The sequence below is a fragment of the Alosa pseudoharengus genome, unplaced genomic scaffold, assembly GCF_046254945.1.
Source record: "Alosa pseudoharengus isolate Yale_2024_CS ecotype anadromous, Long Island Sound unplaced genomic scaffold, YU_APseudo_1.1 YU_APseudo_1.1_scf_8, whole genome shotgun sequence".
Taxonomy (NCBI): Eukaryota; Metazoa; Chordata; class Actinopteri; order Clupeiformes; family Clupeidae; genus Alosa; species Alosa pseudoharengus.
Genome location: NW_027468870.1, coordinates 467,501 through 491,365, shown reverse-complemented (window position 1 = coordinate 491,365; position 23,865 = coordinate 467,501). Strand labels below are relative to the sequence as shown.

Genomic DNA, 23,865 nt, shown 5'->3' with positions numbered 1-23,865 from the left:
TGTGTGTGTGTGTGTGTGTGTGTGTGTGTAGCGTAATTTAATGTGTGTTTATGATTTGGCCTTGTGTGTGTGTGGGGTGGCAGGCCATTGAGGTGGAGTACACGCGTCTGCTGAGGCTGGCCCAGGAGGACACACCTCCGGAGAGAGACCACCGGATGCAGCACGTCATCGTCTACTTCATCCAGAACGAGGCCCCGCAGAAGATTCTGGAGAGGACACTGCTGGCGCAGTTTGCAGACCGTAACCTTGGCTTCGACGAACGGTACTGCCCCTACTATTCTGTACGCTTTTTCTAGGCCAGGGAAGGGCAAAGGTCACGGGCAGGTCTGTTGCTAAGTCTTCTACTTCCAGAGTTCCTGAGGGTTTTCTGTTGCTAAGTCTTCTACTTCCAGAGTCTCTGAACTGTTACTGTTGTCCTGTATTGCTTCATCTCTGAGAAAGTCAAAATGTTGAGAGGAAATGTATTTGAAGTCAGAAACTGCAACTGTCATGCCATGCCAAGCAAGAGACATCTATCAGTGGCACAGCGAAATTCAAGCGGCTCTAATTTGTTGGCGAATCAGTGTAGCTTATAAATCAAGCGTAGACCTTTGCTCTACAGTGATAACTGCTGTATACTATATATTTTTATTTGTTTTTCACTTGAACTATATTTTAAATTCAATTTAATTCACTGTTGACTATTTTAAAGTTTAAAAAAAATAATGTTTCCAAATTCATTGAGTAATCTGCAGTGTGTGTGTGTGTGTGTGTGTGTGTGTGTGTGTGTGTGTGTATTTTTCCCCCTTGTCAGGTGCAAGAGCATCATGCAGGTGGCTTGTGTGAAGCTAAATCTGATCACACCAGAGGAGGTCAACATGCAAGAATATGAGGTGTGTGTGTGTGTGTGTGTGTGTGTGTGTATGATCACGCCAGAGGAGGTTAACATGCAGGAATATGAGGGGTGTGTGTGTTTGTGTGTGTGTGTGTGTTTATGATCACGCCAGAGGAGGTTAACATGCAGGAATATGAGGTGTGTGTGTGTGTGTGTGTGTGTGTGTGTGTGTGTATGTGTGTATGATCACGCCAGAGGAGGTTAACATGCAGGAATATGAGGGGTGTGTGTGTGTGTGTGTGTGTGTGTGTGTATGATCACGCCAGAGGAGGTTAACATGCAGGAATATGAGGGGTGTGTGTGTTTGTGTGTGTGTGTGTGTGTGTGTATGATCACGCCAGAGGAGGTTAACATGCAGGAATATGAGGGGTGTGTGTGTTTGTGTGTGTGTGTGTGTATGATCACGCCAGAGGAGGTTAACATGCAGGAATATGAGGGGTGTGTGTGTGTGTGTGTGTGTGTGTGTATGATCACGCCAGAGGAGGTTAACATGCAGGAATATGAGGGGTGTGTGTGTGTGTGTGTATGATCACACCAGAGGAGGTTAACATGCAGGAATATGAGGGGTGTGTGTGTGTGTGTGTATGATCACACCAGAGGAGGTTAACATGCAGGAATATGAGGGGTGTGTGTGTATGATCACACCAGAGGAGGTTAACATGCAGGAATATGAGGGGTGTGTGTGTGTGTGTGTATGATCACACCAGAGGAGGTTAACATGCAGGAATATGAGGGGTGTGTGTGTGTGTGTGTGTGTGTGTGTGTGTGTGTGTGTGTGTGTGTGTGTATGATCACACCAGAGGAGGTTAACATGCAGGAATATGAGGGGTGTGTGTGTTTGTGTGTGTGTGTGTGTGTGTGTATGATCACGCCAGAGGAGGTTAACATGCAGGAATATGAGGGGTGTGTGTGTTTGTGTGTGTGTGTGTGTATGATCACGCCAGAGGAGGTTAACATGCAGGAATATGAGGGGTGTGTGTGTGTGTGTGTGTGTATGATCACGCCAGAGGAGGTTAACATGCAGGAATATGAGGGGTGTGTGTGTGTGTGTGTGTGTTCCACTTAATTGTTACTAAAAGGAACTAAGCTGTCGACTTCACTGTGTAGTCCTGTTAAAACACCCAGAGAATATCAACAGATCTAGAGTCTAGATCAGTGGTTCTTAACTGGTCTGACTTTGGGACCCACAATTTCCCATGTTCATGAAGTCACGACCCATATATATTTTATAGCGTTCAAGACAACAGATTTGGTGAGCTACATGCTAAGAAAGGCGAAGTGCCTGTAGGCCTATTTGTTTGGAACATGCTGTTTGGCATTACATTTGTGAAGTCTCCAACACCTGATGTCACCTTAAAGTACTTGACAGGTCTGTCTTTAACAGGTGTACTTTATTATGAGGCATTTTCACTCATGTTCCAGCAACTGTGAACATCGCACACTGTGGATTCTGCACCATTTCGTCTCAATTTAAGTCTATTTGAAATGGGCGATTTCTTCTTCTTTTTTTTTAACCACAAGCTCCGCGACCCACCCAGAATGGTTCCGCGACCCACTTTTGGGTCCCGACCCACCAGTTAAGAACCACTGGTCTAGATTATGCTGACTTCTGTACTGCCCCCTGCAGGTGACCCTCTAAATTGCCTTCTCTTCATCTGACTTTACTAGAGTTTATACTGACTTCACTAGAGATTATACTGACTTCACTAGAGTTTATACTGACTTCTCTTCATCTGACTTTACTAGAGATTATACTGACTTCACTAGAGATTATACTGACTTTACTAAAGATTATACTGACTTCTCTTCATCTGACTTTACTAGAGATTATACTGACTTCACTAGAGATTATACTGACTTCACTAGAGTTTATACTGACTTCTCTTCATCTGACTTTACTAGAGTTTATACTGACTTCACTAGAGATTATACTGACTTCACTAGAGATTATACTGACTTCACTAGAGATTATACTGACTTCACTAGAGTTTATACTGACTTCTCTTCATCTGACTTTACTAGAGTTTATACTGACTTCACTAGAGATTATACTGACTTCACTAGAGTTTATACTGACTTCTCTTCATCTGACTTTATTACAGATTATACTGACTTCACTAGATATTATACTGACTTGTCTTCATCTGACTTTATTACAGATTATACTGACTTCTCTGTGTTTATCTGCTGAAACAGATGTGGCACCGCGAATATCAGAAGTTTCGGGACACGACAATATATCTGATGATTGGCTTGGAACTCTTCAAGAAGGAAAAGTAAGGCTATCCCCACTAGATGGCAGCAGATACTATGGGACCTTGTTGAGTTGCACACAAGTTTAATTGGTAGGAAAAGTCAGGTCGTTGCATAGTGTACTTAAACGTGATATTGGACTTATGTGGAAATGTATCTTCTTAATTAACCAATATAATGCTCCACCTTACCTCAGTAAGTCAGTTTTTGCCAGGTGTTTAGAAGTAATACTGTACAGGTGGGTCTCAAAAAATAAATTAGAATATCGTGGAAAACGTTTTCCCCCAAAAAAGTAAATCTTCCATATATTTTAGATTCATTAGATATCATGTAAAATATTTCAAGCCATTTATTGTTTTAATCTTGATGATTATTGCTTACAGTTCATGAAAAACAAAAATTAGTAATAATACAGAAATGTTGAAAAGAAATGAACTAATCTGACTAATCTGAAATAGTTCATTTATTAAACCCAATACTTTGTCAGGCTGCTTTTGCACAAATTGCTGCATCAGTGTGGTGTGGTATGGAGGCAATCAGCTGTGGCACTGCTGAGGTGTCATTGAAGCCCAGGTTGCTTCCATAGCGGCATTGAGGTCGTCTGTATTGTTGGGTCTGGTGTCTCTCATTTTCCTCTTGACAATACCTCATAGATTCTCTAATCAAGCAGTAATACCATGGTAAGCAAACCAGTTACTAGCAGCTTTGGCACTGTGGGCAGATGCCCAATCCTGCTGCTAAAGGAAATCAGGATCTCCATAAAGCTTGCCAGCAGATGGAAGCATGAAGTCCTCTAAAATCTCCTGGTAAAAGGCTGCATTGACTCTGGACACACAGTGGACCAACACCAGCAAATGACATGGCACCCCAATCACCACTGACTGTGGAAACATCAAACGGGACTCTTCCCGCAGACTCTTGGAGCCTAGATTGGACCCTGACATCCAAATAAAATGCAACATTTGTTTTTATGTGAAAAGAGGAGTTTGGACCACTGAGCAACGGTCCAGTTCGGTCTCTTCTTAGTCCAGGAAAGACACTCTAACCTGGTCTCTGATTCAGGAGTGGCTTGACTCTAGGAATGTGCCACTTGTAGCCCATTTCCTGGACTCGTCTGTGCGTGGTGGCTCTTGATGCTGACTCCAGCCTCAGTCCACTCCTTGTGAGGTTCCCCAAAGTTCTTAAATCAACTTGCTTAACAATTCTCTCAAGGCCGTGGTCATCCTTGTTGCTTGCACACCTTTTCCTACCACAATTTTCCTTTCCAGTCAACTATCCATTAGGGATGTCTGATATTGGCTTTTTTGCCGATATCCGATATGCCGATATTGTCCAACTCTCAAATTTCGATTCCGATATCAGCCGATACCGATGTCGATATGTGGGTTATTTTTCCTCAAAACTAATTTAGGTAACATCACATATCTCCTGTTGTGGAATTAACACAACATGCTTAATGTTATTGTGATGCCCCACTGGATGCATTCTTGAATGCAACAAGGCTTTCCAAATGTTAACATTGTCTGTGCAAAATAAGAAAAATACTTCAACTTAATTTAGGGAAAAAGTGCCATGTTTATTTTTTATTTTTTAATTGTCTCAAACAACAGTTTGGATTACACTCTCCCTGAGATAATCTTGACAATGCCCACAACAAATAGGGCAAATTTGACTTCTTCACAAATGATAAAACATTGTACCTGAACAACTGTGTGCAACATAGCAGAATGTAAAGCCAACTAAAATAACAGGCATAGTGTATGACAGGCTACCCTTTTTCTGTGTTAAATGAGCCTGCATTTGTAGGATGCTTCATGAACTGTTTCTTTAACTAAAACTCAATCACCTTAATTGAATGAATGCACAAATATGAGTCAATTACAATGTGGCAAGCAACTATACTGCACAATTTTGAAAACATTTGTTTGAGCTACAAAAAATACTTCAGGCTTGAGGTGAAGTACATAACGGGCCATACCCACAATCAGGCTTGGAATTTCACCATTTTAGGGGCAAGGCCACTTGGCCTTCAGTTGGGCATATTTGGTGGGGGGCACAAAGGCCACATGTCAGGGCACCAAGGCCAAAGTTAACTATACAGTAGTAGGCTATAAAAATGATCAAAGTTGTATTCACTGCAGTAGACCTGCATCACTGTATACAAAAACATAAAACATGACATATTACATATAACTGTAAATCATCTGATCATCTAATATTTTCAGATATCTAGGCTATATTTAACATTTATTTTATATTTGGCCTGTTATGAAATCATGTATTGAACAATTTAAGCACAGCTCAGCTTTAAGAAACTCAAATAGCCTAGATGTATGCTTAGCATTTTGTGATCATTAAGGCTACTTTCACAAACTCTTACAGTCAGCTGTCCTCTGATTTACCGATATCTAGGCGACATTTGTAATATTTGTTTTGTATTTGGCCCGTTATGAAATAATGTGGAACAATTTAAACGCAGTGTAAAACTTATTCCCAAATTTGGAGACATCCATGTATGTTGAAATTTACTGCAAATTCAAAACGGGATTAGTCTGGAACGGCTAACTGTACAGGGGACTGATTTACACCTTTCTGTTCGGTAAGGTCTGCTGTTTATTCTGATATATGGTTTGTCATATGTTAAACGAAGGGTTCTGAAGTATTCCACCGAGATGAATGGGTAGGGAGATGGACGCAAAACCTTCAGTAGAATTTATGATTGAATGATATTATTTACTTTACTCGCGAACCGTTCACCACAGCAATTAGCGGCTAACATCGTTTAAAAGCAGAGAAAAAGCTCTTTCATGTGATACTTGTGATGTCTGTGTGATGAGTAGGCTACTTCGCGAGTAGTTCAACTGAGAAGAATGGGTTAATTTGGACGCACTTTCTTGCGCTGTCACTTTCTCCACTGCGTAATTTGGCCATAGGCTAAATATATATCGCTATTAGTAGGACGCAAAGCAGAATATTTAAAGAAGGGGGCACCAAGGCCACCGTGGCCTGTAAACCTCTGATTTTCGAAGGGGCGTCACGGCCAACTCAAGGGGCTACGACGACCATGGCCAATTCCAAACCACAGACATAATGTTGAAACAGAGCGAGCAAGTTTGTTACTGCAAAAAAAATCCGATAACGATATTAACAGATATTACATTTTTATGCTAATATCGGGCCGATAAATATCGGTGGGCCGATATTATCGGACATCTCTACTTTCCATGAATATGCTTTCAATCAGCACTCCGTGATCAGCTGCCCTTCTGCTTTCAATCAGCACTCCGTGATCAGCTGCCCTTCTGCTTTCAATCAGCACTCCGTGATCAGCTGCCCGTCTGCTCGGCTTGACCTCCTTTGTGGAGGGTGTCAATGAGTATCTTCTGGACAACGATCAAGTCATGACTGTGCATGATTGTGCATGACTGTCAATTCAATTAAATTCAAAGCACTTTATTTGTCCCCAAGGGGCAATTTAAAATGTGTGCATGATTGTACATGATTGTGCATGACTGTGCATGATTGTGCATGATTGTGCATGACTGTGCATGATTGTGGTGTTAACTGATTGTGCTGATTGTGCTGACTGTGGTGGTGTTAACTGAACCAGACTAATAGCCTCAGGAGGCTCAGGAAACCGGCATTTCTGTATTATAATCTCTTGATTTTAATATTTTGAGATAATACAGAAATTAGTATCTCTTGATTTTAATATTTTGAGATAATACAGAAATGAGTATCTCTTGATTTTAATATTTTGAGATAATACAGAAATGAGTATCTCTTGATTTTAATATTTTGAGATAATACAGAAATGAGTATCTCTTGATTTTTATATTTTGAGATAAAACAGAAATGAGTATCTCTTAAGTTTAATATTTTGAGATAATACAGAAATGAGTATCTCTTGATTTTAATATTTTGAGATACTCATTTTTAATTTTTGAGCTGTAAGCCATAACCCTCAAGATTATGAATCATTAACACAACTCATTTAGACGCACATCAACACAACTCATTTACACCCACATCAACACAACTCATTTACACGCACATTAGAGCTTAGATCGGGCCCAAAAAATCAAGCCCGACCCTACCCGAGCCCGTGCACATTGTGCCCGAGCCCGACCCGGCCCGACACATTAACTGTAATTATGAGCCCGAGCCCGATTTAAACCCGACATTTTTTAAATACGTGGGCCATTATAACTGACGTTCTCAACTACAATTCCGAGCTGTTTGAGCTACAGAAATCCGTTTAGAATTATATTAATGAATAATGCAATAATGAAGAATGTAGGCTAAACTAGGCCTATGTTTGTTTATTCAGAATGGAATGGATTGCAAATGAATCCGAATGAAGAAACGTAAGCCACTTACAACGTAAAAGTAGCCTATGTCCCTGCAGCAAAACTCAAGGCATTTCTCTGTGAGGGCTTGCCTCGCTCTCAGGTGTATGCTTGGAGAAGTGACAAAAGAGGACATTGAAGGCTGGCTATCATTATTTCTGCCATGGCAAGCCTGCTTCATGTTCATCAAAGTCTTTTTGCTGTCATAGGTGAACATCGTGCGCACTTAATGCACGCAACAAAGCATAGCCTACCTGACAAATGCACAGCCTACCTCCGACTTTTCTCCAAACTTGCTCGAAGTTTCTCCTGTTTTCATTTTTTTCTTTACATCTTCAAGCTTCACGTTGCACTTAAGCTGCACAATACAGCACAGCAGGCCCGGTGTGATGCGTGAGCTACACAATACAGCACAGCAGGCCCGGTGTGATGCGTGAGCTACACAATACAGCACAGCAGGCCCGGTGTGATGCGTGCGAGTGGAGAAGCTGCGCATGACACGTGTTGCGCAGATGACATTACAAATGACATTTTGTAACTCGGAGCCTAACTTGTATAACTTTGTATACACTTGTTACTTAGGCCTACTTTGTTAAATATATAATATTTCTGAGTCTGACTATGGCATAGCTTTAGCTCCCTACCCAAGTAGGCTAATGATTTAAAAAAAAAAAAATGCTTGATCAAGGACCCGGCCCGGCCCGGCCCGAGGATAGTGGCTGGAAAAATCGGCCCGACCCGGCCCGCAACACAAATGTGTTGTGTTGATGTGCGTGTAAATGTGTTGTGTTGATGTGTGTGTAAATGAGTTGTGTTGATGTATGTGTAAATGAGTTGTGTTGATGTGTGTGTTGATGTGCGTGTAAATGAGGTGTGTTGATGTGTGTGTAAATGAGTTGTGCTGATGTGTGTGTAAATGAGTTGTGTTGATGTGTGTGTAAATGAGTTGTGTTGATGTATGTGTAAATGAGTTGTGTTGATGTGTGTGTTGATGTGCGTGTAAATGAGGTGTGTTGACGTGCGTGTTGATGAGTTGTGTTGATGTGTGTGTTGATGAGTTGTGTTGATGTGTGTGTGTTGATGTGTGTAAATGAGTTCTGTTGATGTGTGTGTTGATGTGTGTGTTGATGTGTGTGTTGATGTTTGTGTTGATTTGTGTGTTGATGTGTGTGTTGATGTGTGTGTTGATGAGTTGTGTTGAGGAGTTTGTTGATGAGTTGTGTTGATGTGTGTGTTGATGAGTTGTGTTGATGTGTGTGTTGATGTGTGTAAATGAGTTGTGTTGATGTTTGTGTTGATATGTGTGTTGATGTTTGTGTTGATTTGTGTGTTGATGTGTGTGTTGATGAGTTGTGTTGAGGAGTTTGTTGATGAGTTGTGTTGAGGAGTTGTGTTGATGTGTGTGTTGATGTGTGTAAATGAGTTGTGTTGATGTGTGTGTTGATGAGTTGTGTTGAGGAGTTGTGTTGAGGAGTTGTGTTGATGTGTGTAAATTAGTTGTGTTGATGTGCGTATAAATGAGTTGTGTTGATGTGTGTGTTGATGAGTTGTGTTGGTGTGTTTCAGCTATGTGGAGGCCCTAGTATATCTCATCTATGCGTTCCAGTTCAACAAGGAGCTTCTGTCGAAAGGTCAATACCGGGGTCACGATGAGAAGGTCATTGCCCATTACCGCAGGGAGTGTCTGCTGGTGAGTGCTACTCTTGTTTCCCACGGAAACAGATGAATCTTCAAGCTTAGAAAACTACAAGAAGGTTCCAAATGTTTGGGAAAACATGCTGCAGCCATTTTGTTTTGTTTTTCTGAAAGGCACGGACAAACTATTGGTCTTGTATGTGTGTTGGTCTTCACTTCCAGGAAATTAAGTTCATAATCTGTAAATCTGTCCAAAAGTGTTCATGTGTGTGATGCCACTGCTTGTCCTGAGGCACGGCACATGAGAAGTGAGGAGATTGTTATTCGCGGCTGCAGCTGATTTGGGGTACATTTAGACCTGTAGTGTATTGGTGTCATTGGGGTACATTTAAACCTGTAGTGTATTGGGGTACATTTAGACCTGTAGTGTATTGGTGTACATTTAGACCTGTAGTGTATTGGTGTACATTTAAACCTGTAGTGTATTGGTGTCATTGGGGTACATTTAGACCTGTAGTGTATTGGGGTACATATAGACCTGTAGTGTATTGGTGTCATTGGGGTACATTTAGACCTGTAGTGTATTGGGGTACATATAGACCTGTAGTGTATTGGTGTACATTTAAACCTGTAGTGTATTGGTGTACATTTAGACCTGTAGTGTATTGGGGTACATTTAGACCTGTAGTGTATTGGGGTACATTTAGACCTGTAGTGTATTGGGGTACATATAGACCTGTAGTGTATTGGGGTACATATAGACCTGTAGTGTATTGGGGTACATTTAGACCTGTAGTGTATTGGGGTACATATAGACCTGTAGTGTATTGGGGTACATATCGACCTGTAGTGTATTGGTGTCATTGGGGTACATATAGACCTGTAGTGTATTGGTGTCATTGGGGTACATTTAGACCTGTAGTGTATTGGGGTACATATAGACCTGTAGTGTATTGGTGTACATATAGACCTGTAGTGTATTGGTGTACATTTAGACCTGTAGTGTATTGGGGTACATTTAGACCTGTAGTGTATTGGGGTACATATAGACCTGTAGTGTATTGGGGTACATATAGACCTGTAGTGTATTGGGGTAGTGTATTGGGGTACATTTAGACCTGTAGTGTATTGGGGTACATATAGACCTGTAGTGTATTGGGGTACATATAGACCTGTAGTGTATTGGGGTACATTTAGACCTGTAGTGTATTGGGGTACATATAGACCTGTAGTGTATTGGGGTAGTGTATTGGGGTACATATAGACCTGTAGTGTATTGGGGTACATATAGACCTGTAGTGTATTGGGGTACATATAGACCTGTAGTGTATTGGTGTCATTGGGGTACATATAGACCTGTAGTGTATTGGGGTACATATAGACCTGTAGTGTATTGGGGTACATTTAGACCTGAGGCTGCCTGAGGCTGCTCGTGTGTCTGTGCCCGTGGCCCTGTCCACTAGCAAATGTGTCCATGTCAGCCTGCTGCTGACTGCCTCCCCTGTTCTCTCCTCTCCTCTCTTCTTTTCCTCTCCTCTCCTCTATTCTCTTTTCTTCTCCTCTGTTCTCTTTTCCTCTCCTCTTCCCTTCTCTTCTCCCCTCTTCTCCTCTCTCCCCTCTCCTCTCTTATTCTCCCTCTCTCCTCCTCTCCCTCTCTCCTCCTCTCTTCTCTTCTCCCCTCTCCTCTCTTATTCTCCCTCTCTCCTCCTCTCCCTCTCTCCTCCTCTCCTCTCTTCTCCCCTCTGCTCTCTTCTCTCTCTCCTCCTTCTCTCTGCTCCTCTCCAGACAGGGCTCCCATTCCTAGTAACCTAACACTGCCATTGTGCTCCTAACACTGCCATTGTGCTCCTAACACTGCCATTGTGCTCCTAACACTGCCATTGTGCTCCTAACACTGCCATTGTGCTCGTAATATAATCACTCGATCTGGAGAAGGAAGCGAGCAGTGCAGCGCAGAGCAGCACGACACCCAGCCAGAGAGTAGAATCACATTACGGGGGTGACGGAGTAGAATCACATTACGGGGGTGACTGACGCAGCCCAGAGAGTAGAATCACATTACGGGGGTGACGGAGTAGAAACACATTACGGGGGTGACGGAGTAGAATCACATTACGGGGGTGACGGAGTAGAAACACATTACGGGGGTGACGGAGTAGAATCACATTACGGGGGTGACGGAGTAGAATCACATTATGGGGGTGACGGACGCAGCCCAGTCCTCGCTGACCCTCGGCCAGACACTGCAAGAGAGAAGGAGATGGAGATGGCAGTTCATATATCATATACTCTATACAGCTCATATACACATACATCACTCCTACTCATATATACAGCTCATATATACATTCAACACACCTACTCATATATATATATATATATATATATACAGCTCATATATACATACAACACACCTACTCATATATACAGCTCATATATACATTCAACACACCTACTCATATATATATATATATATATATATACAGCTCATATATACATACATCACTCCTACTCGTATATACAGCTCATATATACATACAACACTCCTACTCGTATATACAGCTCATATATACATACAACACACCTACTCATATATACAGCTCATATATACATACAACACACCTACTCATATATACAGCTCATATATACATACAACACTTCTACTCATATATATATACAGCTCATATATACATTCAACACACCTACTCATATATATATATATACAGCTCATATATACATACAACACACCTACTCGTATATACAGCTCATATATACATACAACACTCCTACTCGTATATACAGCTCATATATACATACAACACTTCTACTCATATATACAGCTCATATATACATACAACACACCTACTCATATATATATATGTATATATACAGCTCATATATACATACAACACACCTACTCATATATACAGCTCATATATACATACAACACACCTACTCATATATACAGCTCATATATACATACAACACACCTACTCATATATACAGCTCATATATACATACAACACACCTACTCATATATACAGCTCATATATACATACAACACACCTACTCATATATATATCTATATATACAGCTCATATATACATACAACACACCTACTCATATATATATATATACAGCTCATATATACATACAACACACCTACTCATATATACAGCTCATATATACATACAACACACCTACTCATATATATATATATATATACAGCTCATATATACATACAACACTCCTACTCATATATACAGCTCATATATACATACAACACACCTACTCATATATATATATATATACAGCTCATATATACATGCAACACTCCAGCTCATATATACATACAACACACCTACTCATATATACAGCTCATATATACATACAACACACCTACTCATATATATATATATATATATATATACAGCTCATATATACATACAACACACCTACTCATATATACAGCTCATATATACATACAACACACCTACTCATATATATATATATCACTGATTCTTGAGATAAGGGACAAAAGTACTTTTGAAAAGTGACAAACAAAAAATCAATACTACATTAATTTGAATTGGATATCATCATAAACATAGATCTCATCTATCATGCCTGAAAAGGAACAGGTTTTTTATTAACCACTTTTTATAAAAATTGACATTTACTGACTTAGTAACTTGTCATTTGTCAACTCCGTCAGACACATGAAAATATGTTTTTTTGTGTGTTTGATCAATTCAACAACACTCTAAAGTCTTTAAGTGTGTAGAAATGGTGTGCCTTAGCAAGGTTTAGTGATAAATTGCATTATATACACTTTTAATATAATTTTACATTGTTTTGAAATAAGCCATTTTAAATTACCTTAATTTAGTTTACTATTTTTAAATTTTTAATATATACAATTAGTGGTTTTGTGCACACAAGACACTGATGCATGTAGATAAGTTGGTGTTTTAATGTATGAACACACTCAATTGAACAAAATAAATATACATTTTTTTATAAAAATGAAAAACCTCCATCTTACGGTGTTGACACACAACTGACGGTGTTGACACACAATTGACGGTGTTGACAAACTAATCGAGAATCAAACTGATTAAAGATATTTGACTAGTTTTGACATGGCAGTATCTAGGGAAAGAGTATCAAACTTCAAACAAAGAGTTTCTACAGGACCTCAGGCAAGTAAGTTCTATGATTTGCTCCAATTTCTCTCAGCAAGTAAGTACATATAGTGTTTTATCTGTCATTACTGCCTTCGGTGTAGAGCCAAGTATTAGATATTTATATATAATAGTTTGTCTAACCTGCGGGACTTGGACATTGGACAAGAGGTGTTGAACAGGGAACAAGCTGTCCCTGTCAGTTTCAAAATCTTTCACTGGACAGAAACAGACATCCCTCCTCCTAGCCTCCTTGCCTGCTGTAGTTTTACTGGTCACCTTGCTATTTTATAGTTGTATCTGGTAGCTTTGTTGACTTTACATTCTCCTATATGGGCACTTCCCTGCTGAAAAAAACAGCCTGACCAGCTAAAGGGGGTTTGCTGGTTGACCAGCTTGTTTGACCACCCTATGATGGTTGACCTACTAGACCAGCAAAACTATTACGAAAACATACCTTCAGCTGGTTTTCCCAGCTTATGATGGTAATTCAGCTGGTTTTGCTTGTCGTACCACCTCAAGCTGGTCATTTTAGCTGGTGTTGCTGGTCTATAGTGCTGGTTTAACTGGCCATGCCAGCTTATGTTGGTCATTCTAGCAAACCAGCATGACCAGCTTGACGGGCTGGTCACCAGCATGACCATCTTGCACCAGCTGTATCCCACAAGACAGGCTGGTCACACCAGCATGACCAGCTTCCTCAGATGGTCACGCCAGCATATCCAGCTGGTGGCCCAACCAGCTACACCAGCAAAGACCAGCAAGAGCTGGAAGAAAACCAGCAAAGACCAGCTAAAACCAGCTACCAGCATAAGCTGGTTTCTAGCTGTTTTTTTCAGCAGGGTTTAGTCATTTGGAACAGAAGAACACACCAGAATAGGCCTGTTTAGTAAGCAGGATTTGATTGCTGCATTGCAAATCAATGCAGAAGTAATCCAAGCATTCAGAATACGTTACTCAGATTGAATACGTTACAAAATACATTTTCGGGCATGTATTCTGTATTCTGTAACAGAATACTTTTTGAAAGTATCCTTCCCAACACTGCCTACATCTCATGAGTCCCATGCGCTTTCCCACCAGTGGAGCTAGTTGGCTAGTTGATCAAACTTTTGCCAACTTAAAAGCTTAACTCCAGTCGTGATTCAAAGACCGCTGTTTTCCAGCAACAGCATCCATCTTTTTTGTTTTCAAGTAGAAGGGAATTCACGTGGAACCGTCGCAACTCTGTCATCATTATGTTAAGCCCGCCCACCGACTCTACACACAATATGATTGGCCTGATCAAAGTTTGATTTTTCCAGCTCACAAGCCAACAGAGAGTTGCTAGACTACCCTGGCTGCAAATTACATTTGCTGCTGCTAGGGTACATCTAGATTTCTAGGTTACCCTCCTCCCATATTTAGGGTGAAAATTGGCAGTAGGACCACGACGATGCAAAAACTCAACTTTCACATCTTGGTGTTCTATATCTACATCAATGGACTTTCCTAACCACCAGTGATCATCATACACCACTGCCAGCCAATCCCCTGTCTCAATACTGTTGATAATTATATCAACAGTAGCACCCCCAGGATCTTTCAATGGCTCCTCTTCCATTTCATCCACCAAATCGTACATTTCATTGACTGAATCCCCTGCTTCTCCCAACTCGTCTTCCATCTCCTCTATCAACATGGACGGCTCTTCCTGGCCCTTGCATCAGTCTGCTGCTCCTCTGAGCAGTCTCTTATACAAAGAGTAGCTGGGGGAAAGCATTGGCAATTCAATAGCACTGCAAGAGCATGATAGTTGTCTGTAGCTAACACCAAACTGGCGAAGCCTATGGAGAAGCCGATACTTCTTTAGAATCTTGCCTGATACACTGCAAAAAATGAAATCTAATCTTATAATAACATCAAAAAAATCTATTTGGTATTGTTTCTAGTATGAAAAGACTTACCTCTTGAAAGGTCATTTTGACTTAATTTAAGAAGACTTTGACTTATTTTAAGGAGTCTTATCAAGACAAATTTACTTAACGCACTGGCAGACAAATTGGCTTGTTTTTAGGACAAATTTGCTCAATGCACTGGCAAATCTGCTTGTTTTCATGATGAGATGTCTTAAAATAAGTCAAACTTTTCTTAAATTAAGTCAAATGATTTCATGAGAAAGCGCTGGTAAGTCTCTATTATACTGAAAACAATACAAACTAGTTTTTTATCTTGATATAAGATTAATAATCTTAGTTAAATTTTATTAGATAAGCAGTTTTTGCAGTGTAATGCCAGCTGTCTGTGACCTGATTTTTCAACGGCTCGTTTCTGTGCCACATGAGTTGTATAATTCCTTCTCAGCTCTTGTGAAAAAGAAGATATCTCCTAATGTTGGAGTTCCGATGTTGGCTTCCCGTTATCATCCTTTCTGTTTCTGTTCATGGAGAATCTACAATCATTTTATCTTTAAGTTTGACATTTGACTGTTCTATTTGAGCCTTCTTTTTCCGCCATTCCTGCTTTCCGCCATTCCTGCTTTTCTTAGTTTGTGTTGCTCTTTTGTTAATTTCTTAACCTTTTCTTTCAATGCTTTTATCTCCCTTGCGTGTCTTTTCCTGGTTTTTCTCCTCCCTCTCTCAGCTGCAAGGGCACGCTGGGTTGAAGTAGGCTCCTTAACAGCCTGGTCCAGAGGACATTCTGGTGGGGTGTCTATTTCATTTAGCCATCTATTCTGCATAGCTCTGGACCTTTTCTTTGCTTTCCTCCAATACTTATTGCGGTGCCTTTTTGCTCTGGGTCTCCTACTTGTTTTACTTTTTTGTTTTGGACCCTGTCCTTCCATCTCTGTCTCTCCTTTTCTAACTGCTGTTTACTGTCTAACTGTCCCTTCTGCTTTCTGGGTCACTGTTAATTCTTTCTCTCCCTTTTCTCTGGTACTGTTTCTTTGTTTTTGCTTCTGCCTAGATTACAGATAAAAACAATACTTTTATGAGTTATTATTATAAGTTATTTGGCATTTGCGTATATTAAGATGTTTTAAGTCAATCAACATGCATACTTAGATCATATTATCATGTTATGTAGTTGTAATACATTACTTAATGAGTATTTGGGAGCACATTTCCACTCCGTCAGCTTACATGTCAACACCGTCAGACAAAATATCTGACAGAGTTGACGTCTGACGGAGTTGACAAAACAACATGTTTTTTTTTACTTAATCATGTGTAGTAGATGGTAGCCATTTTGATTTCCCTCAGTTGCCAGCTGCCACTAAACTAAACCAAAATACCAACTTTTATTTCAAACTTCTTGATTGAATTCAGCTCTACTTTGAAGACAGTGTTGACACATAAAAGCTGTGACCACAGGGATTTCAACTTTCAACGCTGAATATTAATTTTTTAGAAAACACTTATGAGACCATGTGTTGGACTGCTGCATCCATCAACAGAAAGAAGTCAAAGGGGGTCCTCAGGGTTAAAGCTGACCAAAATATGCCTGATTTATTTCGAATTTGAAAAATATCTGACAGAGTTGACATGAATTGAGGACAGATTTTGAAAGGCTGTTGTTAATGTATAAACTAATGTAATGTTCACGTTAAGTATTTTGTGATATTTAATTAAGCCATCCAATTAACCTCATAATCATATTTGGGCATTTTGGGCATTTTAAAACACTTTATTTTTGCAGTTTGATACTGTAACCTCTGCGGAGGACGAGTTCATTTGCATGGGCTTTCATAGTAGAGTGCCGGTATTTTATGAAATTACTATGAAATAATGTAAATATAGCCAAAACTAAAAGTCTAAACATACACAATTCTTTCATATCCAACTTTTAAAGCCTTTTTAAATGAAATAATTTATTGTTTTTTAAGGGAAATTGCAACATTTTGATGGGAGACATGTTTTGTCCCTTATCTCAAGAATCAGTGATATATACAGCTCATATATACATGCAACACTCCTACTCATATATACAGCTCATATATACATACAACACACCTACTCATATATATATATATATACAGCTCATATATACATACAACACTCCTACTCGTATATACAGCTCATATATACATACAACACTTCTACTCATATATATATACAGCTCATACAACACTCCTACTCATATACAGCTCATATACAGCTCATATAACACTCCTACTCGTATATACAGCTCATATATACATACAACACTCCTACTCATATACAGCTCATATACAGCTCATATAACACTCCTACTCATATATGCAGCTATATAGAGTGTAGACGTATATCTATGAGTAAGAATATAGATGTATATCAGAGTATATAGAGTGTAGACGTATATCTATGACTATATAGAGTGTAGACGTATATCTATGAATAAGAATATAGACATATATCTATGAGTAAGAGTATAGATGTATATCTATGAGTATATACAGTGGGTCCCTGTTAAGTTTGGACGGGTTCCTTCAGGAATCACGATCCCCATTTTCTCAGCAGAAATGGCACAAACTGCAGTTGACACAAACAACCACAAGGTGTCACTTGGGTGCCACTACTATTTTTGATGCGACTGACTTACTGCTTCCATGACGCAGCGGGGGCACGGGAACTTAAATTGATCACGGTAGTTTAAGCTTACACTTGACAAAACATTCTAATATGAAAATGTAGATGCAATTGTTGTAAAATGGTGCAGCTCCTTTAAGAAAGCACCGTGTGCAGGGATGGAGAGAGAGAAAGCGAGAGGGGATAGGCCTATGTGTGTTAGAACTTAGCGTGTGGAAAAAGTACGTGCTGTTGAGACTGGAGCGAGTCATATTCAAAATAATGCAAAAAAAAGCAATTATCCTCATTCGTTGCAACCAAAGCATGCCTGCTTGCCGACGTTCAAACGAAAAATATATCAAAGCACCTTTTGCGTTTGAATGTAGCACGAAAAAATGTTTAAACAGCTGGACAAATGATTTAGCTAACTGATTATATAACCTGTACACCAGCAATTGTTGAACATTTACCTGTACAAGTACATTGACAGTAGCCCAGCCTAACAGCATGTTGTAGGCCTACTGTAGAAATTTCACTTAAATTGCAACCGCAACATGCCTGCTTGCCAACGTTCAAACGACAACGAAAAAGATAATAAAACAACAAGAGGGTTGAGTCTGAATGACACTGAATTTTTAGACACTGAGTTTTTGTAGTTAAGAAATATTTTCGTATAAAAAAATGGTCATTCTTCAATCTCCTTCACTGACGCCTATGGAAAAGGCTTAACGTCCCAAAACAACGATCAATGATCATCAAATTTCTCTCTCACATTGCTCCTCATAACCATCTATAAAAAAGTGTTTTTTCTTTTCTTTTTGAGCATGTCCGAATCCCAGGATATAACGCACTGGACCTTATAATAGGCTCGAGATATAATTCCAAAGGGGGCAGCCACTGCACTTAAAACTTAAAAAGATGAAGCTTTCCGAACTTTGAAATTGCGATCAGTGACTGGCATCGGGTGAACGAAGCTTTTCGAAGTTGAACAGGCTATTAAAAACTATTTGCGCACCTCCATGTCACAGGAGAGACTGGGCTCTCCCTTCTATGAAAAAGACGTTAGGCTACCTGCAAACTGGCCTATGATTTCATTGCTGAGTTTGCGGCAAAGCAAGAAAATGAGTCAGGATATGGCGAGTCAGTGTCATTTATTTGTCCAATGTTAGCCTATAGATACAGACCAGTACATCTTATCAATAGTTTGAATGTCGTGTGTGTTTCTGCTCATTGACAAATACCGTTCAGCACAATGATTCATGCCCAATTAATTCCCCCTGTTAAAGTGTTCGCCTTTGTTACACTATTTGGTTTCGTGATGTAGCCTATGATAAACACCATATGGCCAAATATGTGACTCAGCTAATGTTATAGGCTATACAATTGAATTTCCCCTCTTAAAGGCAAGCTGGTGTAGCTTATTAGACTAGGCTACTATTAAAATACACCGATGGTAGCCTTGGCTATGTGTAAAGTAAGCTATCGCATGATTTCATGCACGTAAGTGAAAAGGGCCTTGCATCTGTGAAGTTCGCACAGGGCCTCGCATCCCCTTGCGACGGCCCTGCAGCTCCTCCTAAGACAGCGAGGAAAAAGTTAAAATACGCGATAAACCCGGGAAAAGTCGACAGGTTTGTTTCGGTCCCGGTGATTATTTGTGAAATTGTGCAAACGACAGCCTTTTCAAGGCATTTCAAGGAAGGAGTCGTAGCATGCAAGCTCCTAAATTGACCCAGTAGCCTAAGGCATCAATAAATTGTTGGGACTGGGGAGGGTCATGCGTTTTTTCTCAATCACTTTGGAGGGTCATAGAAAAAATTCTTGCTGGCGAGGGAGGGTCACGTCTTTTTTGACTAACGCTCCCAAAACTCCTCCGGTAGCCCCTTAATTAAATAAATAACGAACAGTCCCTAATTGATTAATAGCCTAGGCCTACACCAGCAATTGTTGAACATTGACCTGTACAGGACATTGACAGTAGCCCAGCCTAACAAGCAAAATACATCAAAATACATCAAAAGACGCAATTAATCAGAAATAAATAATGTAATCTGCATCGCTTTATTTAACAAACTGCAAGCAACAAGAGCATTGAGTTCGCTGTAAGGCCAAACCCAAGAGCAAAGCCTATCTGTTAAGGCAGTCGATAGGCTATATAACGAGCTGTGTGCCTGGAAAGATGATAGATGACGGCTCTGGTCATCCCATACCCTCCCCCCACTTCCTGTAGCCTACCATTATGAAGGCCTGTAGCCTAAAACGATTCGTTGCCGTTTTGTGACATTAAGCTTTTTCACGTTAAGCCCCCCTCCCCCATCCCCTTCTTTCACAAGCAGTGGGGGAGCGCGGGGCACAAAGTAACACTTTTTGGTAGACAAAGGAGGGTTCTCCGCGCTTCTGTCGTTTGGCCACAATCCGTTGCAACCAGGCCAGGACAGATATTTTAGAGAGAAGGAGAGACACCGGTGCAGCTCAGATGTCTTCTTAATTTTCTTTATTCTTTAGTAAAAGGTGCAGAACATTATTAAACTTTGACTAACATTTCGATGTGTCGATGTTTTTGGCTAACGAACATCGAAACGTTAGTCAAAGTTTAATAATGTTCTGCACCTTTTACTAAAGAATAAAGAAAATTAAGAAGACATCTGAGCTGCACCGGCGTCTCTCCTTTTCTAACACTTTTTGGCTTTGGCTAAATATTTCTAAAATCATTTGAGTTTCACTAGTCACATGTTTTAACAAGCAACACTTGTTATTGAACTAATAACAGACGTGTGTCGAAAATTGACTTTATTTTCCATACGGAGAAATAACATATGCAGAGTCTAACCAAGGTCAATCTTGCCAAAAAAGCCCTCAAACCTGAAAACACATGAGGCAAAAGTGCAAAACATCACAAAACTAACTAAACTAACACGCGCATATTTTTGTATTGCAATCATTGTAGCCTACAGTTGTAACAGCGCGTAACAGTCGTTTTACTCCCCGGATGCGCTCATTATAAAGAACGTTTAACGTGTCCCAAAAACAGCTATCAATTAATCACCAAACGTCTTATAAACAAGTATTGCCAGGAGCAACACCTTGCAAAAAATTATAACAATAGGCCTAGGCCTTTATATGGCTCTGCTCCTGCCTAGATTCGAACTCAGAACTGCCTGAAAGTTGCAGACATGTTCTGGAAATACGTGCATTAACCCACTCGACCGTCAGACAACGCTATCTGCTTCGAGTAGGCCTATTGGGTAGGACTGTAGCCTACACTGGTTGCTGTGGCACAGTCTTGAGTGACCAAATTTGTTTTTCTTTTGTCATATGAATGCTGTCATTTTGTTAACATTACTGTTAAGGAGATGCTGTAGGCAAAGTCTATATTTCAACCTCGTTAGTGTAGTAAAAAAAATCAGAACTATTCACAAGGTTTCTGGGCAGCATATTTATGTTCTGTTAGCAAGCGAACTTCTCATGACTACCGACAAAGTAGCCTACTGCCAGCTGACGAAGCTCTCATTTTAAAACATTACTGAGAGACAGACACTGTACAATCAAGAAATCTTGCCACTGAATCCAAAACTATGTTTAACATTATGTACAAGGCTTAGGCTACTGTGGACCATCATGTTGCAGGGGCTGCTAAAAACACAGAGAAACGCACTGAAAACTCGGCCAATCACAGCCCTTGCTGTCGAATGCGCCGTCTGGTTCGACCGTGAAACTCCACAGCGGACTATGCTGCCCCCAAGCGGCTGCAGTTGTACTTACATTTCACCATTCACCATGATCGTGAATGAAGTGTCAATTTTTAACTGGGACCCACTGTAGAGTGTAGATGTATATATATGAGTGTATAGAGTATAGACGTATATCTATGAGTAAGAATATAGACATATATCTATGAGTAAGAGTATAGATGTATATCTATGAGTATATAGAGTGTAGATGTATATATATGAGTATATAGAGTATAGACATATATCTATGAGTATATAGAGTATAGATGTATATATATATAGAGTATAGATGTATATCTATGAGTAAGAATATAAACATATATATATGAGTAAGAGTATAGATGTATATCTATGAGTATATATAGTGTAGATGTATATCTATGAGTATATAGAGTATAGATGTATATATATGAGTATATATAGTGTAGATGTATATCTATGAGTATATAGAGTGTAGATGTATATATATGAGTATAGATGTATATCTATGAGTATATAGAGTATAGATGTATATCTATGAGTATATATAGTGTAGATGTATATCTATGAGTATATAGAGTATAGACGTGTATATATATGAGTATATAGAGCAGGGGTGTCAAACATACGGCCCGCGGGCCATGTACGGCCCGCACGATGATTTTGAACGGCCCGCACGTCAGTCCCTCAACAACGAGAGAAAACTTCCCTTGTGTGTGTGTAACGTGTATCACACCAAATTGGCTCACCATACCTGCCCAACAGTATCCCATTAGCTGCATGCCATCAGGCTATTTACAATTTTCTATCGCGTAAAGTTAGTGAACACGTTATCAAAATTAACGCGAACACATTTTGCATTTTGTTTGAGCAGGAGACAGAATACGCACACAGGCACAACTAGGCTACTTGTTTTCTTTTACTCGGCTATGGTTATCAGCACACAATGTTGGGCTAATTCACTAGTTATGGATATCACAAATTTAAACAACGAAAACAGAAAGGATGGAGGCAGCAAAGCTAGAGGAGTTATTCCAGATGGGCAAGAACAAGGTAGGCAATTGGTGTGCTTGTCAGCAGAACGTTAGATTACAGCTGTTTAAAGCCAGACGTCACGGTACGCTAGAACAAAACTAAAGGTAACTTTAGCTATAGGGCTGTATCAATTTGTCCAAATGAATAGGTCATCGTAGACGTTGTTGTTGTATTATTGCATGTGGATATTGTTATGCTATGTAGGCTACTTTTTTTGCAATGCACGGACCTAAAACCGGGAAACGGACAAATATTGTACACGCGTGAATTTGTTTTTGCGGGGGTGGGGTGGGTGGGTGTACGTACCATAGCGCTCTCTCTCTCTCTCTCTCTCTCTCTCTCTCTCACTCACACACACACACACACACACACACACAGTACCTTTCTTAGCCACTGTTAATTTTAGTGGTGATATGTGTTATGGACATTGTTATGCACATTATTGACTGCAGTTTATTCTCATCAATGTCAGTCCATGAATGCATATTGATCAGTTGTTAACTAATACTGTAGGCCTAGAAGTTGCATTTCAAAATGTTACTGTTGTAGGCTTTTTGTTTTTTATTTCAGCCACACTGTTTTAAAGTGGTTAGGACCATTATTTCACACCAATTTTGAATAAGCCATACTGCATAGATGTATATCTATGAGTATATATAGTGTAGATGTATATCTATGAGTATATATAGTGTAGATGTATATATATATGAGTATATATAGTGTAGATGTATATCTATGAGTATATAGAGTGTAGACGTATATCTATGAGTATATAGAGTGTAGATGTATATCTATGAGTATATATAGTGTAGATGTATATCTATGAGTATATATAGTGTAGACGTATATATATGAGTTTATAGAAAAGCATAGACTTCAGTTGGTCCACTCTCTCTTTGTCACTCTCTCCTTCTCTCCTCCCCATTCTCGGTCACTCTCTCCATTCTCTGTGTCATTCTCTCCTTCTCTCTCCATTCTCTGTGTCATTCTCTCCTTCTCTCTCCATTCTCTGTGTCACTCTCTCCCTCTCTCCATTCTCTGTCACTCTCTCCCTCTCTTCATTCTCTGTGTTTTGCTGTCCTCCTTTACATGTCTGTTGTACACACTTACAGTTCAATTGAAAGAGAAAGAGAGAGAGGAGAGAAGAGAGAGAGTGGAGAGAGGAGAGAGAGAGAAAGAGAGAGAGAGAGAGTGGAGAGTGGGGTCACTGAGTTCGTTCTGAGTTGCCAAGAGCAGGGGCTGCCAGAGTGATCATATCTGTGTACACGCTGCCGTTAGCGTCAGCACGACCGTTCCGAC

At 39.9% G+C, this 23,865-nt stretch overlaps 1 protein-coding gene across 3 annotated transcripts in view; it reads left to right on the top strand.

Annotated features, from left to right (window-relative positions):
• The window catches only part of usp25 (ubiquitin specific peptidase 25), a 104,801-nt gene that overhangs the window by 75,278 nt on the left and 5,658 nt on the right, over nucleotides 1-23,865 (top strand). For all 3 annotated transcript variants that reach the window (XM_076273774.1, XM_076273773.1, XM_076273772.1), the window contains 4 exons: nucleotides 84-262; nucleotides 794-872; nucleotides 3,071-3,150; nucleotides 9,043-9,166. In XM_076273774.1, coding sequence (XP_076129889.1) covers nucleotides 84-262; nucleotides 794-872; nucleotides 3,071-3,150; nucleotides 9,043-9,166 — 462 coding nt within the window. The remainder of the gene's footprint in view (nucleotides 1-83; nucleotides 263-793; nucleotides 873-3,070; nucleotides 3,151-9,042; nucleotides 9,167-23,865) is intronic.